Consider the following 22,484-nt stretch of genomic DNA (forward strand, 5'->3'; position numbering starts at 1 on the left):
TAGTATAGCTATATGTATAACTGCATCCGTGGAAGTTGTTATAATAGCCATAAATAAACCATGATTTGTTACATGCTAATCAGTTAGCATGAGGGGATGTTTTCATTGAGCATTTGATCAATGTTTTTGGTTTGTTTTCCTGGAAGAGTAACATAAATGCGTATATCTGCTAATTTTCTGAGCATTTAAGAATGCATTAGCATGCAGATGTTAGCTTCAAAGCTTATAGACATGGACTGACAGCTACAAAACTTTTGATTTTATCTGCACAGGAGAACGCAGTGAACGGTGATCATCTGTGGCTGGAGACGAACTGTTCCGGGGATCTCTGCTACCTGGGCGAAGAGACGTGCTTGGTCAAGATTGCAGTGAGTATAACATGGTTAAACAGGTTACAAACATGTTTAAAACAGATGAAAAGAACTAAAGAGAAGTCAGACAGTTGCTGTATTTGGAGGGCTAGCTGAAGGCAGAGAAGAGAGTGTCATTAGAGCATTTTAGCAGTGACATTTTCTTTCATGAGATAATGTGAGGCTGCTGTGTATTGAAAGGAAGAGGGAGCTATTAGTCTGAAAATGTTCAGCAGGTAAAAGGATTTTGTTAGGCTTTTGTTAAAGCACGACGCTGCGCTCTGATGTTTTCAAGAGCCGTAGCAGCTCTATTATTGCCACTTCAAGTGGTTGGCAAAATCCTTCGGCGCCTCAGAGGAAACAAGCTTTTTACAGCTGAAGATGAGAGTGCAGTGAGAGCATATTCCTTGTACAATTGAATTATAAGATGCATCGTAGATGTGTGCGTTTGCTCAGGCTATTGCTCTATGACAAGTTGTTGTGTGTTTTGTGCTGTTCGGTTCTCTTTAAGAAGTCGGCTCCCCGGAGGAAGTGTGCAGCCTGTAAGATCGTGGTCCACACGGCGTGTATTGAGGAGCTGGACAAGGTGAGCGGAGGCAGAAATATCCGTTTCACTCTCACGCACGTCATAAATACGCCCTCTACAGATGAACGCTGACGTTTGTCTCTTCAAACAGACATCAGGAGGATAATGAAATGGGATGAGATGGTATAATCTAGATATTGCAGTTATGGTTTTTAGGATCAGGAGTTGTGGCTCCCTGCTGTTGCGATGTTCAAATATAGTTATCCGTGCAATTGAGTGAATGGATGTGAAAGAATATCAAGGTCACAGTATACATCACAATCTATTTAAGGATAATGTTTATATTTTAGTAACTATGTGTCTGTTTTTGGTTCATTTATTAAATTAAATATTTTAGAAGTTCTTTAGAATTAATCAATAGTTCAGAGATAGACTAATAGTTCAGACTTTCCTTATATATATTAAATAATAATAAATAAATAAATAAATAAATATATATATATATATATATATATATATATATATATATAAAGAATAAATAATACTACTACTATATATATTGTTTGTATATTCTCACCGGCCACTTTATTAGGTACACCTTGTTAATAGGATTAATTCAGAACTGCCTTAATTCTTCGTGGCATTGATTCACCAAGTTGCTGAAAACATTCCTCAGAGATTTTGGTCCATATTGACATGATAGCACGACGCAGTTGCTGCAGATTTGTCGGCTGCACATCCATGATGTGATTCTCTCTTTCCACCACATCCCAAATGAGCTCTATTGGACTGAGGTCTGGTGACTGTGGAGGTCATTTGAGTACAGTGAACTCACTGTCATGTTCAATAAACCAGTTTGAAATGATTTGAGCTTTGTGACATGGTGCATTTTTCTGCTTGAAGTAGCCATCAAGATAATAAACATGGTCAGCAACAATACTTGATGAACGATGATCAATTGGTAGTAAGGAGCCCAAAGTGTGCCAAGAAAAGACCTACACCATTACACCATCAGCCTGAACCGTTGATACAAGACTAGATGGATCCATGCTTTCATGCTGTTTACGCCAAATTCTGACCCTACCATCTGAATGTTGCAGCAGAAATCCAGACTCATCAGACCAGGCAACATTTTTCCAATCTAGTATTGTGTAGTTTTGGTGAGCCGGCGTGAATTGTAGCCTCAAGTTTCCTGTTCTTATCTGACAGGAGTGGCACCGGTGTGTTTTCTGCTGCTGTAGCCCATCTACTTCATGATCCGACGTGTTGTGCGTTCAGAGATGCTTTTCTGCAGACCTCGCTTGTGACAAGTGGTTATTTGAGTTACTGTTGCCTTTCTATCAGCTAGAACCAGTCTGGTCATTCTCCTCTGATCTCTGACATTAACAAGGCATTTTCGCACACAAAACTGCCTCTCACTGGATATTTGCTATTTTTCGGACCCTTTTCTGTAAACCCTGGAGATGGCTGTGCAAGAAAATCCCAGTAGATCCCAGTAGGCCCATCTGGCACCAACAACCAGGCCACATTTAAAGGCCTTTATTCCCCCTTCTGATGCTCAGTTTGAACTTCAGCAGATCGTCTTGACCATTGCTGCATCCTAATAGGCCTACTTCCATACTATATAGAACATACTTTTTTTGTTGTAGTACCTACCAAATGTAGTACCTACTATATACAGTATGCAATTTCAGACGCTGCCTGTCTACATAGCTACACATTGTGTTATATAACTAAATGATTCTATAAATCTGTCTTTCATTGTCTCTCCCTCATAGATCAACTTCCGTTGCAAACCCACCTTCAGAGAGGGCGGCTCTCGATGCCTTAGAGATGTGAGTCCACTTCATCGACACATGACATTCAAATCATTCATCACACTGAAGTTGCTTTGACGTATACTTATTGTACTTATTGTATACTTATGGCAGAGTGAAACCTTGTTGGCACGTTTACATGTGACCCGTTGTGTCTGTTTGCGACAGCAGAACGCTTTGAGACATCACTGGGTCCACCGCCGACGGCAAGAGGGGAAGTGTCGTCAGTGCGGCAAAGTATGTCACAGCGTCAGGTTTTATAAAAGGAGGGCGGCAGATTTTTTTTTTAATGCAAAAGTCAAGTATGTTTATGCTATCCTTCACTTTGATTGTAGAGTTTCCCGCAGAAGTTCTTCCACAGTAAGGAGATCGTGGCCATCAGTTGCTCCTGGTGCAAGCTGGCAGTGAGTGTCATGTCTTTGTTTTACTCATAAAACCTCACTGGTTTATGCGACGCAGACTTGTTCCAACTCTTTCCCTGTTTGTCTATCACAGTTCCACAATAAGGTCACGTGCTTCATGCTCCATCAGATCGAGGAGCCCTGCTCACTGGGAGCTCACGCCGGGGTCATCGTACCCCCTTCCTGGATCATCAAAGTCAGGAAACCGCAGGTACGTTTTTATCAGCACTTCATGAAGCGAGGTTTATGTAATGTCCTGCAGGAGACGCTAATACAAAGTGACACTAGACTGTGTTTAGAAGCTGGGCTGTATGCTCTCGTCTTCTTCTGCTGATCATCTTCAGCTTAAATATGCTTTGATGCTGCGAGATTTTATATCCGTAATGTTGCGTATACTTATTTTATATGGAGCTTCTTTCATTGTTTCCTACACTTTCAACATCACAATTTATCTGTTGCATTAAAAGCTAGAATTGAATTGATCAAAAACTGAACCATCATATCAACAGTCATAGCAGACATTTAGACCACACCCACTCTGATGACACGCTCAGCTATGATTGGTGGATTTACTGTATGCATTGATGGGGAAGGTTTTTGAAATGTGGCATCATGTTACTGCCACTTTCAATTCAGGAGTTGCTAAAAGGGAAGTTGCTTGCTTGTACACAAACTGTTGTTGGGATAGTTCAACCAAGGAAAATCTTGTAATTTATTTCTCATCCGCTAACACTTTACACTTCAAAATGAATTAATTAATTACTTAAAAATGAACTATTTAATTAGTAAACTATATTACTTAAGAGTTAACAGCATTTATTAATTTTACTCTATGAAAATTTCAGTTTACATGGAATTAAAATTACATTTTAATTTTCTATTAAAATACATTTTTAAAATCTAAAGTTGTACTTGTTAACATTTGTTAATCTACTGGGAACAAAAAATTAACAACTAATGTTAACAAAGGTTAATAAATGCTTAAAAATATATTCGTCTCATTGTTAGTTCATGTTAGCTAATGCTAACTGATGTTAGCAAATGAGACCTTATTGTAAAGTGTTACCTCTCTCATCCTCGTGTTATTCTGAACCCATATGACCTGTGTCCCAGAGCTCATTTAAAAACTCCACTCGAAGGAAAAAACGGACGTCGTTCAAAAGAAGAGCCAGCAAAAAGGGCACGGATGTGAGTAGATCTGATTCCTGTCCTGCTTTTAAACGTTTTCTTCCCTTAACTCCTGCTCAGTGATCATCTGTCCCCACTGCTTTCTGCAGCGATATGTGTGTGTATTTGTGTGCTAATGTGTGCATTTATTTGAAGTATAATGAAGTGACTTTGAAATGACAGGAATCAAAATGGCGTCCGTTCATGCTGAAGCCGCTGCCCTCACCGCTGATGAAACCAGTGCTGGTGTTTGTCAACCCCAAGAGCGGCGGAAACCAGGTGAGACACTGAAGAAAGAGACGAATAGAGGAGTTATCTGTCTGTCTGTCTACCTGTCTGCCTGCCGTTCAATATATCACTCTATCGTTCTATCTATAGTTCTGTCTGTTGTCCTATCTATCATTCTGTCTGTCTACCGTTCTATCTGTTGTTTTATTTGTCATTCTGTCTGTCTGTCTTTCTGTCATTCTGTCTGTCTGTCTTTCTATCTATCTTTCTATCATTCTGTCTTTCTATCTATCTTTCGGTCATTCTATCTATCATTCTGTCTGTCTACCGTTCTATCTGTTGTTTTATTTGTCATTCTGTCTGTCTGTCTGTCTGTCTTTCTATCTATCTTTCTATCATTCTGTCTTTCTATCCATCTTTCGGTCATTCTATCTATCATTCTGTCTGTCGTTCTATGTATCCTTCTGTTATTATATAGTTCCGTTTTAGAATTATTTAGAATTTTAGATTATACAGTTCTGTTATCATTCTGTCTGTCTGTTGTTCTATCTATCTTTCTGTTATTCTGTTTATCATTCTGTCTGTCATTCTTTCTATCTTTCTGTCTGTCGCTTTATCTATATTTCTGTTATTCTATCTATCATTCTGTCTGTCTGTCGTTCTATCTATCGTTCTGTCTTTCTGTTGTTCTATTATTCTGTCTGTCGTTCTTTCTATTGTTTTATCTGTCATTCTGTCTGCCTGTCTGTCTACCGTTCTATATATCACTCTGCTGTTCTATCTATCTGTCATTCTATTAAGTTCTGTCATTATATTCTATATTTTAGTCTGTCTGCTGTTCTATCTGTCGTTCTATCTATATTTCTGTCTGTCTGTTGTTCTATCTCTCTATCATTATATCTATCATATCTTTCTGTATGTTGTTCTGTTTTATCTGTTACTCTTTTTTTCGTTCTATCTGTCATTCTATCAATCTATCACTCTGTCTATCAGTCTGTCTGTCACTCCATCTATTGTTCTTCCTGTCTTTGTTGTGTCTTTCTCTCAGTCTGTGGTGTTGTCTGTCTATCTGCCCGTCTGATCTGTCTGTGGTGTTGTCTGTCTATCTGCCCGTCTGATCTGTCTGTCTGATCTGTCTGTGGTGTTGTCTGTCTATCTGCCCGTCTGATCTGTCTGTGGTTCTCAGGGGACGAAGTTGCTGCAGATGTTCATGTGGATCCTGAACCCTCGGCAGGTGTTTGATTTGTCTCAGGGAGGGCCCAGAGAAGCGTGAGTCTCTCAGTTTCAGCGTTCTCTTTCATTTCGTATCAGATCATCTCTCCCTCCCTTAATGCGCTTTAACCCACTATTTCTTTGTCCTGACCACATTAATTATGTAGTCGCTGGATCTCAGCAGTGCTGTGTTCTATGAGGGAGTTCAGTGTTCTAGAAGCTTCTCTCCCCGCTGCCCACTGCCTCAGTTCGCCTCAGTAATTGAGCGGTGAGACAGCACAGCACATGCGCTCTGATCTGCTGTAGCGATGACAGAGAGAGAGAGAGAGAGAGAGAGAGAGAGAGAGAGAGAGAGAGTATTAAGATGGGAGCAGACACAGCTGGGCGGCTGGGGGCTTTTTTTTTAGCTGTCTGACAGAGCTGTGATTAAACTCCTATTAAAACAGAAAACCAACACACACACACACACACGCAATGGCCCACAAAACATTTAATCCACACTTAAGTGTCTGAATGTCTTTGCATTAGAGGAGAAAAGTAAAAATGCATCAAACCAAGTGGCATTTATTTCAAAGAACAAAAAAATGTCATGTCAAACATTTCACAAATATATTTTTTTTATTAGGTTTTACATGATAATAGATAACAAAATGAAGACAGAATATATTTTGTGCATAGCTAATGTGTTGAACTACACATGTGGTTACTCTGATAGGAGACCTGTGTGAACTGACTTCATTCATCTGCTAAAAATCACCTTCTGGTTAAAAGTCACTGTGTTAAGATTATTTATTGTATTAGGTACTATCAATGAACAACACTTATTGCATTTAACAATCTAGGTTAATGTTAATTCATAAATATACTATTTAAAAAATGTTTTAGTGTATATATATGGAAATTAACATTAATAAATGCTGTAAAAGTATTGTTCATTGTTAGTTCTTGATTCCTAATGCATTAACTAATGATAACAAATTCAATTTTTATTCAAATATCATTGCAAAATGTCCCAGAAAAGTTGAATTCTGAGAAAATTATACTTGCTTTGGTATTTTTATCTAATGCTGTGAAATTCACCAATTTGTAAATGTGCCTTAAGCGTCCAAATACTGTTTGGGGTCACTTTTTAATGCTAATTGATTGCAAATGCATCAGTAACAAACATCACTATTTGTTTCCCTCTGTCCATCAGGCTGGAATTATACAGGAAAGTGCCAAATCTTCGCATCCTCGCCTGTGGAGGAGATGGAACGGTAAGGTCCAATGCATGTTGGGATGATCAGATATGTCCGCTAGAAGGTTAAACATTTGGACGCACCTCCCTCTGGTGACAGATATGTGGAACGACAATGAACTGAAAAGTAACAAGCAGTGGCGAAACACTGTTATTAGCTAATAATGGGTCTGTGGTTTGCCCTGTCATGCTTTCTTATGGGTGATTTCTAGATCCATGACCCATGCAAGATGAAACTTGGATTTCATGAGCGGCGCTTTTGGCATTTCTGCCCCCCGAATGAGTAGTTTGTCCTCCTTTGTCTAGGTGGGCTGGATTCTCTCGGCCTTAGATGAACTTCAGATGAACCCACAACCTCCTGTAGCTGTGCTTCCTCTTGGTACAGGAAATGACCTTGCCAGGACTCTGAACTGGGGAGGGGTGAGTCAACTCATCTTTAAATCTTCTTTAAGTGATTAATAAATAGTTGTTTTCTCCAAACATCCTGTATGCCTGTGTGTATGCTTTCTCCTTTCTTAGTTAGGAGCACGTTTTCCTTGACTATTGCTAGTGGAAATCACCATTTCCTATTGCAAACATGCTGCTATCACATAAAGCTAGCATCCATCACACATTTCACCCTCATCTTACTCATGAAATGCTGAATAACAGCACCTTTGAATTTTAATTTGGTTTGTTTTACACAACACAAGAGCGTGTGAAAGCAAACAGCATTAGTTGGATATGATCGGGCTGCTCTGATTGGCTGAGAGGCTGTAATTGTGCAGTTGGCCATCTAAGTGGTTGTCACTGATAAATGCCACTCATTATTTTCCATTATACTCTGACCGCGTGCCTGGAGAAACACTGGCCATGGAATCTGGAGTGTCTCTCTCGTTTTTTCCCCATGCCTTTATCGAAAGTCTGTTATTAGCAATGAAGCGGGTATAATGATCCTCACTGTCCACTCTGAACATTCGAATTGATGGTATAATCATTGCAATTCATGTCAAGTACTGTGTTTATTCCAGGAGTAAATAGCCCTTAACATACAGTAGCTGTGTTGTGTAAGGTAAGACCTCTCAACACAACATGATCTCTTCATGTTTCAGGGTTACACCGACGAGCCGGTGTCTAAGGTCTTGTGTCACGTGGAGGACGGTACGGTGGTGCAGTTGGACCGCTGGAATCTGCAGGTGGAGCGTTCGGCTGCTCAGCCGGAGGAGGGCACGCAGAAGGTGATCGCTGTAGATATACACCAGGATATATGTTACGTTTATACGCTGCTGATATTACAATGTGTCTCTTTGTTCTCTTTTATCAGCTTCCTCTTAACGTGTTCAATAACTACTTCAGCCTCGGCTTTGATGCCCACGTCACCCTGGAGTTCCACGAATCTAGAGGTTTGTGACGTATATGTGCAAATGTGTGCATTTACATATACGTATTACTGAACCTTTAAAACTTATAATATATATATGACCTTTTATATGTAAATGTTATGTTTGGCAGAGTCAAGCTGCTGAATACTGAATAGGCCTTGATGTGTATAGTAAATGTAAAGTGGGCATATGTTAATATGATGACCTAATAGCCGTGATGATTCTGAATTATTTCAATGATCCTGTTTTCTATGACATGACCCTTTTAAAATTCTTGACTCACTTTATTGACTGCGCACGTGTGTGGCATTTAGTAAAATGTCCTAGCCTGGAAATCCAGACCTAAATCTAAAAGATTAATGGTCTGGCGTCGACTAATGAAAATCGGCCAGTTCGAGGGGCGGCACCAAGCATGCATTTGAAAATCTCACAGCACGCAATTGGATAACACTATTGACCAATCACAACAATAAACCCCATAAGCTTAGCTACCAGTGGAGCTAACTGGTAGATTAGACTCTTACTGTATCCGGTCGGCAAACAGCAAAAACGTCCTTCTTGCAAAGGAACGATTCGAGCGCCGTCTTCTGTTCCTGTTTTAGATAAAAAGCCAAGTCTAACTCGTTCATTGTAGCGGCCAAAGCCGTTTCAAACAACTGGTGTTCATCCATAGCCATCTTGCAATGTTTACTAATGACTTCGACGTCGCAGCGCTGTCGCCATCTCGCCTCTGGCCCGCCTATATCAGATAACCCGATGTGATTGGTGCAGCTCAGATCGAGGGGCATATTTAATGAGCATCATTACTCGACACCAGAGTAACTCGCGAGAACTCTGGATTACAAGGGGGAAAATGTCCTTGTTGGCCGATATCTTTATGCATTTGTTCTTTCTCATTCTTTTTCATTCTCAGAGTCATAATCATTTGTGTCGTTGTGTTCCTTCACAGAAGCCAACCCCGAGAAATTCAACAGTCGCTTCCGTAACAAGATGTTCTATGCAGGGGTAGGCAGAGTTCCCTTTCTGACAGAATAAGTGGTGTGTGTGTTTGTAAGAGAGTGACTCTTACTTTTGTCCCCTCAGGCGGCTTTCTCTGACTTTCTCCAGCGGAGCTCCAGGGATCTGTCTAAGCATGTCAGAGTGGTGGTGAGTATGAAACTTCACCTGGAACCCCTGTTCCTGTCTGCTAATGCTAACTGTCCAACCTTGATATTTAACATGTTGTTCTCTGAAATTATTTCTCTTCTGCATACTGACAGTGTGATGGTACGGATCTCACACCCAAGATCCAGGAACTGAAGTTTCAGTGCATCGTCTTCTTGAATATTCCCAGGTTTGCTGCAAAAATAAGGGTCATCCTGCCAATTATGCTGTCTTCTTTTTTTAAATAATAAATTCTGGTAGTAACACTCTGGTAGTATGTGCCTTGTAATACAACTTTCAAAACATGTTTTTCTGCCAAGTCTGGTACATTAGAAATGTGTCTGGGTTGAAGGTCAGTACAAAACATCTAATATTGGCCTCAGCTAACACATTGTTTTTGTACTTAGTGCCAAGAAAAAAACAATTCCTTACAAACATATTACTGCGAGGTTTTTAACACAACAATGTTTAAATGTTGAGCTTGAAAAGGTCAATTATAATAAGTGTGGCTGTAATGAAGAACTGTTAATCTGCTGACTTCTGTGATGTCACTTCCTCAAATTTGATTTTAGAAAGATCAAACCAATATTTTAAATATCTACGTGGGGAAAATGTTACATAATAATAGGGTTGGGCAGAAAAAAAAAAATGTTCAGCATTTTCCCAGGAAATGCATAGAGCATTAAAATAACATACTGCAGACTGAAAGCATTTATTTTAAAGCAATTATTTTAATTGCATTTTATAGCATTTTTGTTTTACTTTTATTATTTATTTAGTTGTTGCTGTTAACTGGATAGATGTTTTTTATTTAACCCAATATGAAATATAGTGGTGATGAAAAGGGTCATGCAAACTGATTCCAATGAAAATTGTGTTTACATAATATATGTGTGTACTGTGTATAATTATTTTGTATATAAATACACACGTATTCATGTATATAGTTAAGAAATATTTGCATGTATATGTTTATACATAATTTATATTATATATAAATATAAATATTTTATATATAAATAACACATTTTTCTTAAATATATACATGCATGTGTGTGTATTTATATATACAAAATAATTATGCATAGTACACACACATATATTATGTAAACACAAATCTTTATTTTGGATGTGATTAATCACGATTAATCGTTGCACAGCCCTATTACTGGATGAATCAGCGTTTTTGAACAAATCTCTTCAATGAATGATTCAATGACTCACACATTTTTAACAGTCACTTGTCGCCACCTACTGGTGTAATGATGTAACTGATCAGCTCCAGCGCAGATTTGAATATTCTGCTGTGATTTTGTCAAAGGTTTAATAGACATGGCCGATTCGTTGTCATTTTGGAATAAGATCATGTGGGTGTTTGAATTGAGATGAATCCTGAAGGATTCATACAACTTTTTTTAAACGTCAAATTTTACATACCTCATTAAACGCTGTACTGTCTCTCTGTAGGTACTGTGCTGGTACCATGCCATGGGGAAACACGGGCGACCACAGAGATTTTGAGCCTCAGAGGCATGACGACGGCTGCATCGAGGTGATCGGTTTCACCATGGCCTCTCTGGTGAGCAATTGGCTCTTTTATTTAGAGCGGGACTTATTCTGTCATATTGCACGTTGCACTTTTTCACTTTCCCATAGTATTGTGTATAGTCTTTGTTGCAGTTTTAAGGCTTAAGGCTTGCATGCATTTCCCTGTCTTCACACAAGGCGGCGCTGCAGGTGGGCGGCCACGGTGAACGGCTGCATCAGTGCAGAGAGGTCATCCTCACCACCTTCAAGACGCTGCCCGTGCAGGTGGACGGCGAACCGTGTCGCCTCACGCCCTCGACCCTGCACATATCACTGAGGAACCAGGCCAACATGGTGCAGAAGAGCAAGAGACGCACATCAGTGCCGCTGCTCAATGAGTGAGTCACAAAATAATCTGCACTCAAATGTACTACCTAATCCACTCATGCATCAGTGCAAAACACATATGCATTTGGACAAATGCGGATGTGCAAGATGTAAAAGTTTTTTGAAAAAACTTTTTGTGAGTGATTTTTAAAAGGCGTTTTGATCGCAGATTCATGCATATTATTAAACTTTTTTGTGTGTTTTACAACGTGATATTGGACAACCTGAACTAACCTAGTGCTGTTATTACAAGGTCAAATATTTAGAGACTGACTTTGACACACAGACAGTTTATGGTTTTCTTAATACAACACAACAGTGACAAGAGCAAGATTGCGTCTACTGACGAGCCAATAAAAATGCAACATGAAATTGCGTATTGATCAACGCGACATGGCGCTAAAACTTAAAACTACTTACCTCAAGCTCCATTTGCAAAATTGCCATGCAAAGTTGGCCTCTGTTCCCCTAGCCATGACCACATCCATATTCTCCTCTTTCGATTCCTCCTTTTTTTCTTTTTTTTTTGCGCACATAAAAACCACAATTGCCAAAAGTGTGATTCATCTTGCTCTCTTTGTTTACCACTAGCGCATGCTAATGACGTTTTATTCATCTATACTAACCTGCGTCGTAGCCTACGATTCAAAAGGTGTCATAATCATACAGTCTACATACATGTCGTACAGTGTGATCAGTAATCCGAAATCTCAGTCAGTAGCAGGCATAACACCAGCTCATGTGTGCTTGACTGATGAATGTTCTAGTAACAGCACTAATGCACTGCTCTTCTAGAACCTCTCTCACGGTCTGTTTGCTGCTCTGCAGTGCCTCAGTGTGTTTTTCTTTCTTTTTCTTTCCTTGTCTCCATCTTTCTCTCTCCTCCTTAATTACTGGTCGCCCTTCATGCGTTTGTCCCTCTCCGCCTCCATCTCTCTCTCTCTCTCTCTCTCTCTCTCTTGTGCTGACTGGCTTGGCTGTGCTGCCTGTGTTCCTGTGTGGCTGCGCTGACTCAGCATTCAGAAAGTGTGCGCAGCCGACCTGCGCCGCCTCTCTGCTCCCCCCGACTCCTTCTCTGTGTAAGTATGGTATACACAGCCGTGTCGCACACCTCGGCCTGCTGACAGAGCGTGTGTGTGTGTGTGTTTTGTGTTTTCCGCCAAGCTTACAGTGTATTTAGGTGTTGTTCTGTTGCTGTGCATCTTAAAGTCAACATGAAATTATCAAATCGACCCTGTTTAATGTCTTAATACATGTTTCTGGTCTTATTGCACACAAGCAGAGTCCAAAAACAGTGTTTGTTTTAGTAACCTCTCAATATAATTTCATAGCTTGCTCTGCTGTTTTAGTTGACATCTTCTAGGCCGTTCGATAAATAATGCATTTTAAGCATTTTATCTTTCTAAGCTATTGCAGGTGGTTTTTACAATCATTTATTGCCTGCAGAAATAAAAAAAACGAAAAAGTTTTGTGACAAACTTGTGACAATAATTATGCATAATTATTCCTATATATATATATATAAGTTCAGTACTGTCAAAACAATTAATTCAGCCATTAAAATAGATTTTAATATTGCCATACAGCACCACAAAATGTCCTAATAAATTAAAAATAATAATAAATAAATAGTCATACTAGAATTTAAATGTAACGATAACGTACTAAAAATAAATAATAAAAAATTTCACATTAGAATTTAAATCTATTAACTTTGTAATGATAGCATAATAAAAATAAATAACTATTTTGTAATTATTAAATAATAAGAAAATAATTTATAATAAATCAATATTCATACTAAAATGTACATGTTTATATATATATATATATATATATATATATATATATAATGTACTGGGGTTTTTTCAGTAATTAATTTTCTTTTCTTTTATACCACCATTTTTGACTATATGCACTGCAAATGTGGACAAATTATTATTTAGCTAAAAATGATGGTTAGGGTTATAGGAGGTTACATAAATAATAGTAAATAATGATAATGATGTCAAGGGTCAATCATGTTGACTTGTATAAGGATGACAGATTTGGTCTAAACTGACCAAACGGCCCCAGAAAACATTTTTATTCATGTCTACAGTCCTTTCTGATCTTCACCTGTCCTTTTGTGAAACTCATTTTCACATTTCCTTTTAGCTCCTCATCATCTGGGATTAATACTTTATTTTCATAGTTTTCCTTTACGATTCAATACGATCACAAAGTCCTTTCATGTAGAACATTATCAGCAAGCAGAAGATAAAACCAAGAAAATGTCTGTTCCACCTCCACCTCTGTTGGTTAATATCTCATATGAATGCTTTTATGTGGGATCGGTTCTCATTTCTGGTCGTCTGCACATCGCAGCCCTCATGCAGTCCCTGACCGTCTGCGACTGCGCGTGAACCGCATAATCCTGCAGGAATACGAGAGCATGCAGTTCGACAAGGAGCGTCTGCGTGACATCTGTAAGTTAATCGCAACCTTTCCCACAATTCAGTTCACATATCTTAATATAGTGCTGTTATAGGAAGGGTGAATATGTGACTGTATGCCAACTCAGTGTGTGTGTGTGTGTGTGTGTGTGTTTGCTTGTTCAGCTACTCCTGTTGGCATCGTGGTGGTGAGAGGAGACTGTGACCTTGAAACCTGTCGACTGTACATTGACAGACTTCAGGAGGTGAGCACTTCCCATGCTGCTCCTTTCAGTCCGATTTCACTGAGGAATGAATTCATACAATTACTGCCTGAAAACCTACATAAGACAGATTACGTTTTACTTTTTTGCTGGGACGTAAAACTGAATGTTGTTTCAGGTCCTGTGGTTTTTTGTAATTTCATTTGCATCATTTAATCTCAAACCATGCCACCATCATGTTATACATTTTCGTAATTACAAATTTGTGTCTGTTGTTGACAGGATTTGCATCAAGCGCCCTCTTCTGGTCACAGAGTGCACTACCAGGTAAACGCCTCGACAGGGTTGGACAAAATTCAGGCAAATTCTGACGCACCTTGTGGGATTATTGTCTGTATTTACTGTTGTCTTTTACTGCATGTCACTGTTGTTTCCTGTGTTTTGTTTTAATCCATTGCCATGCAACGTGCTAAAAATGACAAAGTTGATTTTGACTTTGGATATATAAATTCAGTCCTGTCAAAACTGTTAATTCAGCCATCAAAATAGATTTATTAAGATAATAATAGATAATAGATATTGCCGTACAGCACCACAAAATGAATTTAAAAAGAATTCACTTTGTAATGATAACTTAATAATAATAATAAAAATAAATAATCACATTACAACATAATTATTATTTTAGTCATAATTACCGTAATTTAGTAATGGTAAATAATATAAATCTTCGCATCAGAATTTAAATCTATTAACTTTGTAATGATAATGTAATTTAAATAAATATTTTAAAAATAACATTCAAATTTGAATTTAAATATATTAATTTTGTAATAACTTAAAAATATTCACATTAGAATTTAAATCTGTTAGCTGCAGTGATAACAATAAAATAAATATCTTACATTAGAATTTAAATCTAGTAATTTTGTAATGATAACTTAATAAAATAAATATTCATAAATATTTAAAATTTTAATCTATTAATTTTGTAATGATAACTTGATAAAAAATATTCACATCAGTATTTGAATCTATTAACTTTGTAATTTTAACTTAATGAAAATAAATATTAAAAAGAAATATTCACATCATCATTTAAATCTATTAATTTTGTAATGATAACAATAAAATAAATATTCATAAATCTTTAGAATTTAAATCTATTAATTTTGTAATTAGGGGAGAGCGGGGCACAACCTAACGCTTTTTGACTTTCTCAGTTTGTGTAAATCTACTTATGGTTCAGAGTATTTATTTTTTCCCACATTAATTTCCCACATGTCTAGTACAATTATGTGGTTTTGTTTTATTAATACAGTATATACTTTTTTCTTGATATACCCCGAAAGAATGGAAGTGAAATGTGACAACATGCCCCATAGGTGGGGTACATTGTAACATGTGTGGGGCACATTGTAACATAACATATGACAGCTTAAAATGTTATCTGATCTAATAAAAAATATATACAAAACAAACTAAAATATTTTCTAAATAAAATACAATCAAAAAACTTTTTCATATAAAATAATGGCAATTTTTAATAATTAAATATAAACAAATTTTTGAGTTTTGACTACGAACACAGGAAAACACAGCTATACAACATAGTTCAAAACAAATAAATAATTAGTCATTTCTGAACATTGACTCTCAGTCTTTATTCACCTTTTTATCACGTTTTCCCAATAAAATTAATAAAAGTATAGAATATAATAGCATATTTCTAATAGGGGCACATTGTAACGCAGTGTTACAACATGCCCCCGCCTGCACAACTGGGGTTTAAACCCTGCTAGTGTCTTCTGCTAGTTAGCGAAGCATTAAAGAACTATCTCAACTGTTAAATAACATCTTGGAGATTAAAATAATATCAGATTTGTCTTATTTTAAATAAACACAAAAAATAGAGATGAAAAATTAACTTAAGTAAGAAATGTTCTTTTGCTATGGTTTAATAAATGTCTATGGATATCTTCCAAAAAAAAAAAAATGTTGCCGGAATTTTTTTTTTCTATATAGTGTTGATATGGCAACTAGTAAATACACAAAGTTTCGTCATCCATGCATGTGCGGGAGTATTTAAAACAAGCGTGTTACAACTAGCCCCGCGTTAGGTTGTGCCCCGCGCTCCCTATAACTTGATACAAATATTCACATCAGAATTTGAATCTATTAACTTTGTAATTTTAACTTAATGAAAATAAATATTAAAAATAAATATTCACATCAGAATTTAAATCTATTAATTTTGTAATGATAACAATAAAATAAATATTCATAAATCTTTAGAATTTAAATCTATTAATTTTGTAATGATAACAAAATAAATTTCATAAATCTTTAGAATTTAAATCTATTAATTTTGTAATAATAACTTGATAAAAATATTCACATCTGTATTTGAATCTATTAACTTTGTAGTGATAACAAAATAAACGCTCAGATTAGAATTGAAATCTATTCATTTTGTAATGATAAAATAAATATCAAAAATACATATTCACATTAACATTGGAATATTTTGAGTTTGAATTGGAGCATAGTGGGAAATTAAGTAGTCTTCAACTGTGGTTAGTAAAATAAAAGTTATTTTATTAAATATTGTGATATATAAATAAATGATACCTCAAAATACACCATGTTTTGTGTGTATGAGTGAATCATACTGAAATTCATAATGTTATTGAAATGTATATGCATACTTTAAAACTACACCTACACTAGTTATCTGAATTGAATTGAATTATAAGCAGCATCTTGTCAAACTGCGTCACACAGAACACCTGTGATGTTTTTCGTGTCTGTTCTCAGGATGAGAGCACGGGTTTGTCATGGCCGAGTTCAGCACACAGACTTTCACCAAACTGGAGCTTCCTAGACTGTGAGTCTCCGCATCTGAACTCTGTTTCTATTGTCTGTACTGTCTATAAGAAGAGACATACCTTTGCAAGTAAAGTCAGTTTAAGGATGTGTTCACACTTCATGTTCGGTTCTCTTGGCTATTTTATGCTGCTTTCACACTTGGTTTGATTGCTTAGTCCGAACCAGAGTTCGATTGCCCCCCCTCCCCCCACTGAACTGTGTTCACATTGGCCTTTCCTCAATATACATCCTTGAGTCCCGATCATTCACCATAGAAGTTCTATTCCATTACTCAAGAAGGCCATACTCTCCTCATAGGAGCTACGTTGCAGTTTACAGTTCTGTACAGGCGTCTGCAACGCTGTCTTCTGTTTGTGTGCGTGACGGAGGAATTCCTGCTGCTGTTTCGCTCCTTTACACATTTGATAAGCTCTTCATGAGATTCCATTAGCTGATAAAAATACCATGTATACACATACAACAAACACATTTAGCCCAGAAAACATTGTTTTTGACGTTCAATAAGATCCATCGCCAAATATACATAATAAAAGCTTCTTCTTTTTTTATCTTTAGGTTCGGTGTTAAAAAGGACTAGAGCAATCGCACCAGAGTTCATTTTAATGGAACTAAACCTGCCAAGTGTGAACACACCCTAACTGTTTAACGCTAGCTGAATAAAAGCACATCTGGCACCAGCATTTGAACTTTATCGCCTCCTGTCTTGAGGACTGAGTTTTATAACCTCCACAGTAACACAGGAATGTGTTGTGATTTGTGTACTTCAATAAAGTATGTAATAATCATCACTTCACTGTACATTATGTTTCCAGCTACATCAGCCGACCGCTTTTATCGCATAGACAAGGCTCAGGTATGATGATACAGTACACATAATAATATGTATAGAAAATAAAAAAGATATTGGAAGCTGCATAATGTGCACTTGTAATGTGTGTACAGGAGCATCTTCACTTTGTGACTGAAATATGCCAGGATGAGGTTTTCATCCTGGACCACGAGGCCCCAGCGGTGAGCCAGGTTCGAGCTCCTGGAATGCCTGATGTGGTGGTGGAACCCAGTTCCAGGTGTGAATCATCAATTCCTTATTTTTCCGTTCGTTCCTTTCGGTTTTATACCTCACTGCTCTGTGTAATTGCATGAACAAAGCTTACATTTTATTTTTTTGCTCTCGTTTCCTTATTGCAGTGTTCCCCTGACCTCAGATGAACAAGGTACAGTACAAACACAAGTATTTCTTTGAAGTGGTAGAGAGACAGGAAGCATTTAGAAATTATGTTTAACTCAGGGAGGTTTTCCTGTCAGAAGTCGTGGGATAAACCCATTGGTGACATTCAGTTATCGCCACCAGAAATTTCTCAAATTCATGTAATAATTTCCAGGTACTTGATGCATGATTGTTACTGTTTTTTTTTTAGCTCTATTGTCAGCTGCTGTTAAAGGAGACCTGTCTGCGGTGAGTTTTTATTTGAATCATTCTCTTTTTTTGAAACTGAAAGTGAAAGAGTTTTCTAGAAGTGCGTTATCCCTCGTGAGTCATCAGGGTGGTGCACAACAACACATGATGCAGTGTAACTTGCACAACCAGTAAAGTTTCTGTGGAAAACCAGTGTTTATTTGTATGATTCAAACTAACCATGCTCTCTCATATGCTCTTGACTCATGATCTGACCCATGTTTAACAGATGCCGGGCTCCTGCGGCAGCGGGGTCAGTCTGTTGGTTCGGGACTCTATGGGCTGCACCGCTCTACACTTAGCCGCCCATCACGGTCACACTGAAGTTGTGAGTTTCATTCTAGAGCACGGTGAGTGCCGGAACGAGCACCTTGACACGCACCCTCCTGTGTTTGTGTACTCAGGGTTCAAAGTTATTGTTACATGCTCAGCTGGGAGGGAAGGGAGTTTTTTCCCCGCTGAGATACCATCACATGTCTAAGAGAACCAAAACCAAAGCCAGTTAGGAGTAAATATACATTTCTAAATAAATAATGGGCACATAAGGTATCTGGACACTTAATGGGTGAAAAGTGACTTTTTTTTCTTTTCTTCTTTTTTTTAAAGAAAGGAAGTACAGGCACACTTTAAAAACAAAAACCTTTAAATGTCAAGTGACATTTTTAAATATGACCTAAATGTCAAGATAGTTTTTGGAAAATAAAATAACATTTTACCTATGTATTAAATGTCGAAATAGTTTTTGGGCATCAAAAAAATTTTTTAATAAGAAGTAAATTCTCATTTTTTTTTATATATCCATATATATATATATATATATATATATATATATATATATATATATATATATACGATGCACCTAAATGAAAATTATGGGCCAAAAACCAAAAGTGAAACCGAAAATGAAACTGCACCAATAATTTTATTATTTTTAGATTTTTGAATTTTTGTTTGTACTTTTATTTTACACAAAATTTGGACAGAAAATAGGGCTACATTAGAATAATATTAAATATCAATATATTAATATCAGTATATTATTAGTGGAACACTGAGCAGTCGCTTTGAAGTTGTGCATTTTCAGAAGCGGAGCTGCTCGTAAGTTACAAAACATGGTGTGCCAGAGTGAAACCCAATCACTGAACGCGGAGGGGCGGGGCAGCATATTTTTGGCTTATATTTTCTGCCTTTTTTCGCTTTCGGCCATAAACCGAAAATGCTGTTAATTTCGGCGGCTGAAATTTATATGCATCCCATATATATATGAAGAGTTCAGATGCAAAAGCCTCTAAATGCCATCTGAAATTTTCTTTTAGAATGATACTTTTTATCAAGCTTGTATATTTAAGTTCAGTAATTTCACTTAAATGACAATTAATAGGTAATCTTCATTGCCATTTGAGTGAAATTATTTAATTTAAATATACGAGCTTGATAAAAATGATCATTCTATAAGAAAATTTCAGATGGCATTTAGAGGCTTTTGCATCTGAACTCTTCATATATATATATATATATATATATATATATATATATATATATATATATATATATATACTGTATATATATATATATATATATATATATATATATATATATATATCACAAGGCTGGGAAAGTCAGGACTAGATATGGCAGGGCAGGACACAAGGGGTGCATACGATGACGGTCAAGCACAGGACTGCAAACACAAGGAGAATAAATTGGGAGAGCATGTGCTCACACCAAACATTAAAAAAAAAGCACATGGCTAGAGATCACAAGATGACACGAACACGCAGCCAATGAGAACTCAAAAGCCACGTGTTCACACAAAACGTAACATGAAAGCACGCAAACCGCGTTCTACATAGAACACGGCAACACAAGAACGCTCAGCAAATGAAAACATAAACCAGGCACTCTGAGAGATGAGTGCACAGAAAGTGAATTAACACTCAACGTATAAGAAACTAGGATAGGCTCCAGCCCTATATATACTGTACATAAAAAAAAAATATAAAACTCACTCACATGCAGTTTTTGATTCTTTCAGGGTCAAAGCTGATGTTGGATTTAACTGAGAGAGACACGTACGTAGTTGTGGTTTGATCTATTTATTTGCGTGATAGAACCGGTCATTTCCGGTAAACAGGCATTTCATTTGTCCTAACTTCTGTTTTTTTCAGAGGCGACACTGCATTGCACAAAGCAGCATCCCAGCAGCACCGTGAGGTATGCAGACGTCTGCTGGAGGCTGGGGCTTCCCTTAGCAAAACAAACTTCCTGGTGAGAATCTCCTCGTTTCCTCTTCGCTTCTCTATTGTGGAAGAAATAGTAGCACTAGTGTGTACTAGTTTATAAACACAACTATGCGTGCACACAACTTGGTAGTCACATGATTGCCATTGTCCTTTCAGGGAAAAACTCCCAAGGATTGTGCCCTGGATACCGGGAACTTGGAGTTGGCGTCCCTCATGGAGAGCCAGCCGGTAGATGAGCCCGTGGCACACGAGGATCTGGAGACGGCTGTATGAACGGGCTCACGCGCTTAGTGTTGGGAAGAAATGTACCCACAGAAAGTGGCTGTCGGCACTCCTCCACGCGCCTCAAACTCGAACGAGAGAGCTTGAGGGGGGGGAAAGAGAAAGAGAGGTGTATCCAGAGCGCCTCGGGCTAAGAAAGTCCTCGGCGAACAGGAAAATGTCTAGCTGTTGTTTTTCCACTGATGTCACTGTGGGTTATTTTTAACTGTAGGCTCTGACCTAGCATTTATTTATTGCTCTTATTTATTATAACTATTTATTCAAAGATGGATTGGGTTTTGCTTCGTCAAGAGTTAGGTTTAGAGACACAAAAGACGTTTAAACATGCTTTCGTGCATCATGTTGTGTGCCAAAGACACACAGACAGGTTTTGCTCCTGAAGAGGCTCATCATTGGTTCAGAGTTTGTTTGCAGGAGGATCTTCCAGGGAATTTTCACAGCAGAAAAAAGAGCTGCAGAGGTTTTAAACTGGAACCCCAGTGGTTGATGATCGGAAATCCACATAACTTCAGACTTTACACAATCTGTTTCCTTCTCATCTGTTTGTGTGCCGTTACAGTGGCGTGATTGTGAAAGTATCTTATGACAACGAGAAAACATCTGAGCCATTTTCAATGCAATATGAATGGATGACATTTGTGCATTTTATCTATTTAATATTACATTACATTAATGTTTCAAGACAAGCAAAGGAACCGGATGCGTTTTTTCCAGTGATGGCAGCAGATTTTTGGCTCCATTATAAAGGTTGCGTTTGACAACATTGGCCTGCGAGAAGAATGACTAAACCAAACGAACGCAAGAAAGACACTGACGAGAGTTGTGTGGTATTTCGAACACTTCTGTAACATTACTTAGTCCTGTACCATGTCAAATCACTCATGACGGGAAATGCATGAAAACGGCTGCCTGTAGGATCACGCTGAGCCTCTGTGAGATCCATTTCCATACGAGTGATCTGCTGTGTCATCTTGTATTATCAGTTGAGATTTTAACACATTATTGTGCATGGAATTTTGTTACCTCTCTGGATGTTTCTACCCCTCAGTGATTATGTAATGAAATGGCATTATTTCTTTTTTAATTTTTAAGTTATCTAAAAATTGTTCAGTGGTTGTATTTTGCTTTTTTAAAATCTTTTAAAAGATGGGACTACTTGAATGTTTTAGTTTTTTCTAATTTCTAAATATCTATTTTAGGTGTGTATGAGGTCACGGGGTGAGTGGAGATGGTGGAGATGTGGAATGTTGCGCAATCAACATTGGGAATTTTTTCTCATTAAAGGGCAGTCGGATGGAAAGCACCAGTGTTTTGTGTGTTTTATGGAAAAGTCATTGATGTATCTGATGTTAAAGAAACTACTGTAAAAAAATAAATAACATGCATTGTCTGCACTCTTGACTCAACTGATCCCAAGTATGAACATTTATCTTTCTCCCCCCTTTATTGCCCTAAATGCTGTAATACAGTATGTGCAAACTTAAAATAACCATTCATTCTCATTTACCATTTCAAGGGACTGTTTAAGGTCTCTTTTTAATGGATAGATCACCCAAAAATGTAAGTTTGTTCAAAGTTAACAACACACAAAAAATGTAGCATATAAAAATGTAGCCCTAG

At 37.4% G+C, this 22,484-nt stretch overlaps 1 protein-coding gene across 8 annotated transcripts in view; it reads left to right on the top strand.

Moving 5' to 3' along the window:
- Nucleotides 1–22,258, top strand: part of dgki (diacylglycerol kinase, iota) — a 44,494-nt gene extending 22,236 nt beyond the window's left edge. For 2 of the 8 annotated variants that reach the window (XM_082166632.1, XM_082166631.1), the window contains exons 3-33: nt 273–368; nt 862–936; nt 2,655–2,711; nt 2,808–2,930; nt 3,029–3,097; nt 3,189–3,305; nt 4,208–4,282; nt 4,445–4,540; nt 5,676–5,758; nt 6,897–6,957; nt 7,245–7,358; nt 8,030–8,155; nt 8,242–8,320; nt 9,249–9,304; nt 9,383–9,445; nt 9,559–9,632; nt 10,910–11,021; nt 11,168–11,367; nt 12,373–12,435; nt 13,724–13,824; nt 13,957–14,036; nt 14,277–14,321; nt 16,812–16,881; nt 17,696–17,736; nt 17,826–17,950; nt 18,072–18,097; nt 18,302–18,339; nt 18,569–18,689; nt 20,375–20,411; nt 20,508–20,607; nt 20,739–22,258. In XM_082166632.1, coding sequence (XP_082022758.1) covers nt 273–368; nt 862–936; nt 2,655–2,711; nt 2,808–2,930; nt 3,029–3,097; nt 3,189–3,305; nt 4,208–4,282; nt 4,445–4,540; nt 5,676–5,758; nt 6,897–6,957; nt 7,245–7,358; nt 8,030–8,155; nt 8,242–8,320; nt 9,249–9,304; nt 9,383–9,445; nt 9,559–9,632; nt 10,910–11,021; nt 11,168–11,367; nt 12,373–12,435; nt 13,724–13,824; nt 13,957–14,036; nt 14,277–14,321; nt 16,812–16,881; nt 17,696–17,736; nt 17,826–17,950; nt 18,072–18,097; nt 18,302–18,339; nt 18,569–18,689; nt 20,375–20,411; nt 20,508–20,607; nt 20,739–20,855 — 2,640 coding nt within the window. In that variant the 3' untranslated portion in view covers nt 20,856–22,258. The remainder of the gene's footprint in view (nt 1–272; nt 369–861; nt 937–2,654; nt 2,712–2,807; nt 2,931–3,028; nt 3,098–3,188; nt 3,306–4,207; nt 4,283–4,444; nt 4,541–5,675; nt 5,759–6,896; nt 6,958–7,244; nt 7,359–8,029; nt 8,156–8,241; nt 8,321–9,248; nt 9,305–9,382; nt 9,446–9,558; nt 9,633–10,909; nt 11,022–11,167; nt 11,368–12,372; nt 12,436–13,723; nt 13,825–13,956; nt 14,037–14,276; nt 14,322–16,811; nt 16,882–17,695; nt 17,737–17,825; nt 17,951–18,071; nt 18,098–18,301; nt 18,340–18,568; nt 18,690–20,374; nt 20,412–20,507; nt 20,608–20,738) is intronic. The other 6 variants (XM_082166636.1, XM_082166633.1, XM_082166637.1 and 3 more) reach the window with 4 other exon arrangements.
- Nucleotides 22,259–22,484: the final 226 nt, after the last annotated feature.

Source organism: Leuciscus leuciscus (assembly GCF_965113295.1).
Source record: "Leuciscus leuciscus genome assembly, chromosome: 4".
NCBI classification, from domain to species: domain Eukaryota; kingdom Metazoa; phylum Chordata; class Actinopteri; order Cypriniformes; family Leuciscidae; genus Leuciscus; species Leuciscus leuciscus.